At 55.6% G+C, this 8585-nt stretch overlaps 1 protein-coding gene across 2 annotated transcripts; it reads left to right on the top strand.

Annotated features, from left to right (window-relative positions):
• Window positions 1-174: 174 nt before the first annotated feature.
• On the top strand, window positions 175-7941 carry CPNE6 (copine 6). 2 transcript variants are annotated; one of them, XM_016120503.2, is made up of 18 exons: window positions 175-1250; window positions 1450-1562; window positions 2883-3054; window positions 3485-3664; window positions 3990-4064; window positions 4243-4317; window positions 4452-4535; window positions 4627-4716; window positions 5037-5141; window positions 5389-5475; window positions 5706-5765; window positions 6042-6175; window positions 6257-6311; window positions 6402-6453; window positions 6761-6894; window positions 7016-7252; window positions 7450-7629; window positions 7750-7936. In XM_016120503.2, the coding sequence occupies exons 3-17, from the start codon at window positions 2887-2889 to the stop codon at window positions 7585-7587; spliced, it is 1674 nt and encodes a 557-aa protein (XP_015975989.1). In that variant the 5' UTR covers window positions 175-1250; window positions 1450-1562; window positions 2883-2886; the 3' UTR covers window positions 7588-7629; window positions 7750-7936. The 2 variants fall into 2 exon arrangements, with proteins under 2 accessions (XP_015975989.1, XP_015975990.1); XM_016120504.2 differs by lacking the exons at window positions 175-1250; window positions 1450-1562 and adding an exon at window positions 2454-2659 and having other exon boundaries at window positions 7750-7941.
• Window positions 7942-8585: the final 644 nt, after the last annotated feature.

Genomic DNA, 8585 nt, shown 5'->3' with positions numbered 1-8585 from the left:
GCATCCTGGGGGCACCATCAATAGTTAGAAATCTCAACATTAGAGTGGCCTGAAGGTAAATAGAAGTGTCTATGGTATGAGAAGATAAACAATTAAATTAATTATTTCCCATTGGTGTACTACCAGATACTAGCTTGGCATTCAAGACTCCCTCTCAAGAGCGTCTTCCTCTGGAAGCCCTTCCTGATGCTCTCCCCCAACTCATCCAAATCGAACACTCACTCTTTGTGGCCTACTGCACCCTGAACAGGTGTATACCTTTGTACCTGTCCCACTTAATTGCACTTATATATTGACTTAACATCTTTCTGTCTGTGGGCCTGTCTGCTCTATGTACATGACACTCCCCTGAGGGCAGGAGCTGTGTCTTAACCACAGCTTCTATGTAGTCCCAGCCCCTGGCATAGTGCCTGGCACCCAGAAGATGCTCGATAAATGGCTGCTACCTTACATACGAGCAGCTTAGAGGATGGAGAGTGAATATATTCTGGTGAACCCTGTTTTGTACTCATCTCGGATAACCATTTGCCCAAATGTCTTCACGTGTGAAGTACAGCTCCCAGGCAATTGCTCACTTCCTCTGGTCTCACTAGGGAATGACTAAATCTTGTTTTCTCAAGATCTGTGTATAACATGGCCCCTCCCACAAAGATGTGGCTATATGGATTTAATAGGGGGGCGGGGAGGTAAATGCGGGCACTAGGAAGATGCCTGGGGAATCAGTCCTTCAGCACATTTCCCCACTGGGCGGCCTTGTCCTCAGGGGGCTGTGTGACCAGGATGTGAGACTGTGACTTTAAGCAATTGTGTTCATTTCCTTGAGCGTCTCTGTTACAAGGTGGCTAAGACACTGGACCTCATTCCAGAGCTTTGAGGTTCAGCATGGTATGTGATGGTTTTTAAGGAGCACGTGAAGATCCCTATTCTGTCGTATTTGGGTTGGTATGTATGTGTGTGTGCGTGTGTGCGTGCGTGTGTGTGTGTGTGTGACAAGTAGAGCCCAGTGTTCTTCTATACATGACTAAATATTCTTACAAGTGTGATGTGGAGAGTGTTGTGAGATTGGGTGTGTTTCCCTATGTGTATCTGTAGGGCTATAACTGTCGTGGTGTCACAGTGAGTTTATGTGCTGGCGCCTGTGTGTGTCAAGATACGTGTGAGCCTGTGAGTCGTGGGTGCGCGTCTCCATCATTTTCCGGTGTGAATGTGTGTGTGGCACATACTGCCGCAATGTGTGCATCTCTGTGATGGTGGGTGTGGGTGTGGCATGAAGGGGAAGATGTGTGTCACTGTGTCTGTGGGGGTCCTGCCTCTGAGCCACCCCCAGCCCACCCTCCTCCCCTGGTTCTGTGGCTCCCTCCCAAGCAGTAGCCCTGCCCCTCCCCTCTTCTCCCTACCAACCGGTCTGTGCCGGGGGAGCTGGAGCTGCCGCCCCCCCTCCCCATCCAGGCCCCATAAATAGCAGCAGAGCCAGAGCCGGAGCTGGCACCAGCGGCTGGAGCAGCAAGGGAGTCAGGGCCAAGGCCAGAGCTGGAGAGAGGAGCCCCCCGACTAGAATCCAGGTGAGCTTCCCCTTCCTCCCTAGCCCAGCCCCACCCTGCCCAGCCTGGCCCAGTCTCCATAACAACATCTCCCCCCATCCCCAGATGGGTCTCCGCTCTTTCATTTTTGCCTGATCCCCTCACCACCATATGCTTCTGCCCATCTCAGGGGACCTACAAGAACTGGGAGACTTGTGGCTAGAAGGCAGAGACCCCCTAACCCAGACCCTCCCTCACCGATCCAGAAAGGCACACACTGTGGGGAGGGGGTACCGAGCCAGAGAAGGGTCTCAGTTCTGACAGAGGTACATATAAGAACTGTCACACCCTCCTGGAGACAGACACACAACTAGGAGACAGACACACAGAGTGGGGGCATCAGACACACCAATGCACACTCGTGGGGAGGACAACATGAGATCAGACAGCCTCACCCTGAGACATGGACAGATACAGATAGATGGACTGACCGGCCATGAACTTGGGCCAGCGTACCCCTGCCTGCTGCTCCCCGAAGCTTGGTGCCACTGCTGGGGGAGGGTGGTATGCGTGCATCCCACAGGCAGCATGGAGGGGGCCGCAGTTCCCCAAAAATCTCGTCGCTAAGAGACAGTGCCAGTGCTGCCAAGAAGTGAGAACAGGAGAGGTGGGGAGGGAAGCGGGAGTTGTCATAGTGGGAGCCCCTGCCAGGAACCTGGAAGCGCTTTCAGCAGGGACAGGGCTCTGCCTCTAACTCTCCAAACCCACCACCCCTCCCTTCCCATCTGCCAACCACAAGGTGAGTCAGGGCAGGTAGATAGGAACGGCCCTGCAGCGCACCTTCCACCCTGCCTCCTCCTGCCCACTGCAGACTCCATTCCTGAGGCCTCTCCTCTTCAGACTTCCAGAAGCCCTTCCACCCCTTTCCCACTCCCTTGTCCCAGTTCAGCTCCCTTGGGCCAAGACTGAGTGCAGCGCTGGCTCACACATCAGTTGGGAAATAGCAGAAGGTGCTGAGGCAGCAGAAAGCGTGGATCAATCGATGGCCTAGGAGCCAAGACTGCCAGGAACCCCCCAACCCTCCAGCCACGTCTGGCCCCATCCAGGCATACCAGGCCACAGTGGCAACAGAAGCACAGGTCTGTGCTGGAGTGGGAGGCTCAGGTTGTCTGCCCTCCCCTGCTCAGATCTCAGGGGAAAGCCAAGCCACGGGAGGGCAGGGGAAACAGGAGATCCATGAGGTCCCAGGGCTTCAGGAAGCAGGGCAAGGACGGGGCAGGACCCAGGCTTCTGGAAGACAGACCCCCTTCCCTGGCAGGTATTCCCTTTCTAGAGTCCAGACCATCTGCTCTGTCCCCACAGTGACATGTCAGACCCTGAGATGGGTTGGGTGCCCGAGCCCCCAGCCATGACTCTGGGGGCTTCACGGGTGGAGCTGCGGGTGTCTTGCCATGGCCTCTTGGACCGAGACACACTCACCAAGCCCCACCCCTGCGTGCTGCTCAAGCTCTACTCTGATGAGCAGTGGATGGAGGTGAGAGCGGGTTCGGGGTCTGTCCTTCACTTACCTCCTGGCCTGAAAAGGAGGGGTGGCTAAGTGGAGGCAACGAAAACCCCACAGGAGAATGTGAAGACCCTGAGGGGCTCTTCTAGGCTGTGTAGGTAACCTTGCTGACAGGAGCGCCGTATCACTACAAACAAACCATTTTACACCTGCTAAAGCCCAGAGTTCCAGAGGGTCCTGAGATGGCCCCAGAGGCAGTAGCACTGCCCCCGAAGGCCCTATGAGAACCCCAGAGGGCTGATGGTCTAGTGGGCTTGCAACACCCTGAGCTTGGGGTTCAACCTAGGGAAGGAAGAGGTAGTCTCTGGGGCTGCGTAAGCCCAAGAAAAGTCGGCATGAGGGGTGGTCCAGGGAAAAGAACCTGGTTTCCCAGAGGACTCCCACCCCTCCTGCCATACAGGTGGAGCGCACGGAGGTGCTACGCTCCTGCTCCAGCCCTGTTTTTTCCCGGGTGCTGGCCCTTGAGTACTTTTTTGAGGAGAAGCAGCCTCTGCAGTTCCATGTGTTTGATGCCGAGGACGGAGCCACCACCCCGAGCAACGACACCTTCCTCGGCTCTACAGAGTGCACCTTGGGCCAGGTCTGTGTTCCCACCCCACTCCACCCCCATTAACTTCTGCCTCTGAAATTCAAAATAACAGAAAACATGATCTCTGGAGCTAGTTCAATCCAGGCTTGGACCCCATCTCTGCCATTCATTGGCTGTGCAGCTTTGGGCAAGATGCTTAACCTCTCTGGTCTTAGTTTCCTTATCTAAACAAAGGATGTCACAGTGCCTGCCTTAAGGTTACTGTGGAAATTAAGTCCAACCCTAGCCTAAGTGGTACTTATTACCTGTCCCCTTGTACTCTGGCCAAGGCAGGTAGGAGCATCACAGCTAGGTCTCCCTCCACCTCTATCCCCAGATTGTGTCACAAACCAAGGTCACTAAGCCATTGCTGCTGAAGAATGGGAAAACCGCGGGCAAGTCCACCATCACGGTAGGCAAGGTCACCTGTACTTACCTTTGGGCAGGGCATTCAATGCCCCTATATGGACATCCATGACGACATCACACCCAGGATGGGCCTCCACCTAAGGGAAGGGTCATATGGTGGACCTTGTGGAGGTGGCGGGGGGAGGTAGGGGGGAGTCCTGCCACTTGTGCTCCCCTTGCAGATCGTGGCTGAGGAGGTGTCTGGCACCAATGACTATGTGCAACTCACCTTCAGAGCCCATAAGCTGGACAACAAGGTTAGAACCCCAGAGCCCAGGTCCCCCACAGCAGACAAATCCCAAAGTCTCAGCTCTGCATTTTGTTCACTGTTAGCCGCCTCCCCCTGTAGACCTCGCCAGGCTCATGGGCCCTTTTTTATATGCCCCTCAAGGATCTGTTCAGCAAGTCTGACCCTTTCATGGAGATCTATAAGACTAACGGGGACCAGAGTGACCAGCTGGTCTGGAGGACCGAGGTTGGTGCCTGGGGCTATGGCGAAGAAGGGAGGAAGAGCAGAGTAGGGAAATCTAGATAGGAGGTGACTGTCTCCGTGGTGCCTCTCCAAGGTGGTGAAGAACAACCTGAACCCCAACTGGGAGCCGTTCCGCCTGTCCTTGCATTCCCTATGTAGCTGTGACATCCACCGGCCTCTCAAGGTGAAGTTCCTGCCAAGCAAGGTCCCTCCTGCTGAGTGTGCCAAGTCCCTCCTCTCTCCCCCTTGAGATAAGATCGTCCTACTGTGGGATAAAAAACTGGTCACAGCTCAGTATTTCCAACATATGTACCTTTTATCAGAAGCCAAAGTCCCTGCCAGACTGAGCCAAAGAATGAAATTCAGCAGGTGGCCTCTCTGGGCAGGTTGAGGTTATCTGTTTGGGACTAGAGATTGTTAGGCCACTACCTCCCTGAGACCCTCCCCTTGTCCCCAGAAACCACTACAAAGCATTCCTGACCTTGATTCTCCCTGCCTTTTCAGTTCTTGGTATATGACTATGACTCGAGTGGGAAGCACGACTTCATCGGCGAGTTTACTAGCACCTTCCAGGAGATGCAAGAAGGAACAGCAAACCCTGGACAGGAGGTGCCACCGAGCTCCCCCACCCCCACCCCTGCTACAGAATCCAGCCTGCCAGATCCCTGGGAGAATCCCGAGGGTGATGCTGAAGAGGCTACCATAAATGATAGGAGGTGGAGAGAGTGGAAATTCCCCAAGCTCAGCCTCAGGACTGAGCCATAGGGGTCTTGCTCTGGGAGGCTCTGCTGGAAGGAGGATGAAGGGTCACCTGATGGAATTGTGACCCTGGATTTTTGGGGTATGTGGGGTCTAGGTGCAATGGGACTGTATCAACCCCAAGTACCGGGACAAGAAGAAGAGCTACAAGAGCTCAGGGACCGTAGTACTGGCCCAGTGCACGGTAAATCCCAGTGCAGCCTCAAGCCCTGTCCCAGCCCCGAGCCCTTCTGCAACCTCTTCCCTTGTTTCGAAAACCAGTTTCTCTGCTTCTGGGAACTGAGGACGCTTGCCCTATCCCACTACCAACTTCAACCTCAAAAGCTCTGTTCACTCCACATTCCCCACAGAAGATCCACCTAGCTCCCTCCTCAAAGGACCATCCCTCTACCTTTCCCCCTCCGCTCCCACCAGGTGGAAAAGGTGCACACATTCTTGGATTACATCATGGGCGGCTGCCAGATCAGCTTCACGGTAAAGGCCCCGGGGAAGGCCTCGGGGGATGGGGACATAGGCAAGAGAGAGGGGCTGAGTTCATAGTGAACAGAAAGAACCCAGAATCCTCTCTGCCCTACTTAGGCCTCTTACGAGCCCAGTGTTGTCACCTTGTACCCCTCACCCCAACCAATGAAGAGGCTACCTTTGGGGTCACTCAAGTTCACCTTAGTCCTCCCTACAGTCTCTAGCTCGGGCCTAGAGTCTCTGTTGGCTCTCATGGATGCAGTATGAACCTTTCCCCACCTCAATCAGGTAGCCATCGACTTCACAGCCTCCAATGGGGACCCGAGGAGCAGTCAGTCCCTACACTGCCTCAGCCCCCGCCAGCCCAATCACTACCTGCAGGCCCTGCGTGCGGTGGGAGGCATCTGCCAAGACTATGACAGGTAGAAAGAGGTGGTGGGCAGGGTGGGGAGACAGACAGGAGGCCTTGCCCAATGGGCCCCACAGCCTTTTCCTCTCCCCAGTGATAAGCGGTTCCCAGCGTTTGGCTTTGGGGCTCGCATCCCTCCCAACTTTGAGGTAGGCTGGGTGTGAGGGGAAGGGAGGAGATGGTCTGTGAGTCAGCCAGGAAGGAAACATCTCTTTGCTGCTCTTGCCTTACGTTCACAGGTATCCCATGACTTTGCTATCAACTTTGACCCAGAAAATCCTGAATGCGAAGGTAAGAGAGGAGCTTCCCACCCCCATACAGCTTGCTGCACACTCCTATAATCCCCATGCCAGAGCACAGACTCCATCCCATGGGCCCAACTCCCTGTCCCTTTACCCATTCAGTGCCTGTCTTCGTTTGGTAAGATTTCCAGCCCCTGGCCCAGCATCTGCCCATCCAACTAACCCTAACCCAGTGACCATCCAGTTCTCCTACTTACTGATGAACTTGGGGGTAGAGAAGCGGCTGGTAACCTTGCTTTAAGGGGTGTCAGGAAGAACTCTTTGCTAATCTCTGCCAGCCTCACCTCTGCCCACAGAGATCTCAGGGGTCATCGCCTCCTATCGCCGTTGCCTGCCCCAGATCCAGCTCTATGGCCCCACCAATGTGGCCCCCATCATCAACCGCGTTGCGGAGCCAGCCCAGCGTGAGCAGAGCACTGGCCAAGCCACGGTGAGAAGCAGGCAACCAGGCTCTGCCTGCGATCTCGAGTGGGGCCCGGGCCCGGGCTTGGAGTGGGTGCCAATGTCCTTGCACACAGAGCCTACCCTTATTCCCCTCCGCCTGCCCTCAGAAGTACTCGGTGCTGCTGGTGCTCACAGACGGCGTGGTGAGCGACATGGCGGAGACCCGCACTGCAATTGTGCGTGCCTCCCGCCTGCCCATGTCCATCATCATAGTGGGCGTGGGCAACGCTGACTTCTCTGACATGCGGCTGCTGGACGGCGATGACGGTCCCTTGCGCTGCCCCCGCGGGGTGCCCGCAGCCCGCGACATCGTTCAGTTCGTGCCCTTCCGGGACTTCAAAGATGTGAGTGCCTAAAGCCCCCTCCCAGCAGAAGGACTCCTCAGTTCCTCATAGCCCCAAATCCGACCTGGCTCACCTATTCAGTCAACGCTGTAGCCCAGCTGGCCACCCCGAAGCCCCGCCCCTCACCTGACCCCTCCCCTCAGCTGACCCCTCCCTCAAGCTGCTGCTTCTAACCACGACCCCATCTACATCCTCAGGCCGCACCCTCTGCGCTCGCTAAGTGCGTCCTGGCAGAGGTGCCACGGCAGGTGGTGGAGTACTACGCCAGCCAGGGCATCAGCCCTGGGTCGCCCAGGCCCTGCACGCCGGCCACGACCCCCAGCTCTAGCCCATGACTGTCTCCCACCGAACCGGACCGACACTCCCTTAGCCTCTCAGTGAGTCCTGACAGCCCAAAGGGAAGAACACTAGAGGGTGCAAGGTGTGGCTTCGTGGAGCCCGCCTTGGTTAGGTGTGGTGTAAAGGAGGGTGCTTATCAGTGTCCCACCCTCTCTCAGGTGCCTGTTTTGACCCTTGTGACTTGAGTGACCAATGCCTCTCCCTCTTGGACCACCTGTGCCCCCTGGGTCCTGGAAGTGAGTGGCGGGCCCTGCCCCATCTCTCCAGGCCTTGTACCCCTCAGCCTTGTGGCCCCAGTGACTGTGATCCTGACTTTCTGACCATAAATAAAGGGAATCACTCCTAGCACCTCAGCCTCTATCCATCATGCCTCAGACGCCCATTGGGCAATCCGTAGCACCCGCCCCCCCACACACACACCATTAAGAAATGAGGACCAACACCTATTGAAATCTGGGCCAGAGCTCACCAGGCAGCCAAATGCCTCTGAAGTTTCATCCCAACTATGTGCCAATAAGATCTGAGGGATCCCAGCCCTCACCTTCCAACCTCAGGGGGCCCAGACACCATGGGAGTTAACTATAGGAAATGGAGGAGGTAATAAGGGGCTGTCAAGGGGGTAGTCTGATATCTTTTTACAACTGTCTCCAGAGAAGCCCAGCTGAGTTGCCAGGGGCTGAACCCCAGCCCCCATACAGCTGTGGGGTGGAGCCCAGAAGGGGTGTGTGAGGGCTGAAGGAGCAGCAGGTCTGCTAGTGAATTATGAATACAGAGAGGGCTTCTAAGGTCTCATTTTCCTGCAGCCTGGTTTTCCTGAGAGTGTGTGTGTGTGTGTGTGTGTGTGTGTGTGTGTGTGTATTCATGCACTGCACATCCCTGATTCTCCATGAGTGTGGCCTTAATGGTTCAGGAAGCCTAGCTGTGTACGCTTAACAACATTAACAATAGTGGCATACATTATTGCTTAGCCAAAGAAAAACCAATAGGCCTGGAA

Source organism: Rousettus aegyptiacus, unplaced genomic scaffold, assembly GCF_014176215.1.
Source record: "Rousettus aegyptiacus isolate mRouAeg1 unplaced genomic scaffold, mRouAeg1.p scaffold_m13_p_3, whole genome shotgun sequence".
Taxonomy (NCBI): domain Eukaryota; kingdom Metazoa; phylum Chordata; class Mammalia; order Chiroptera; family Pteropodidae; genus Rousettus; species Rousettus aegyptiacus.
The sequence above is the reverse complement of the archived record's forward strand: the minus strand, read 5'-3'. Positions and strand labels throughout refer to the sequence as shown.

Bases quoted from the DNA above. Each gene is read 5' to 3' on its own strand.
- CPNE6 (XM_016120504.2), top strand. From the start codon at position 2,887: ATGTCAGACCCTGAGATGGGTTGGGTGCCCGAGCCCCCAGCCATGACT. The intron at 5,142-5,388 runs GTGCCACCGAGC...TGTGGGGTCTAG, and splicing joins CAGCAAACCCTGGACAGGAG to GTGCAATGGGACTGTATCAA. The intron at 6,176-6,256 runs GTAGAAAGAGGT...TCCTCTCCCCAG, and splicing joins ATCTGCCAAGACTATGACAG to TGATAAGCGGTTCCCAGCGT.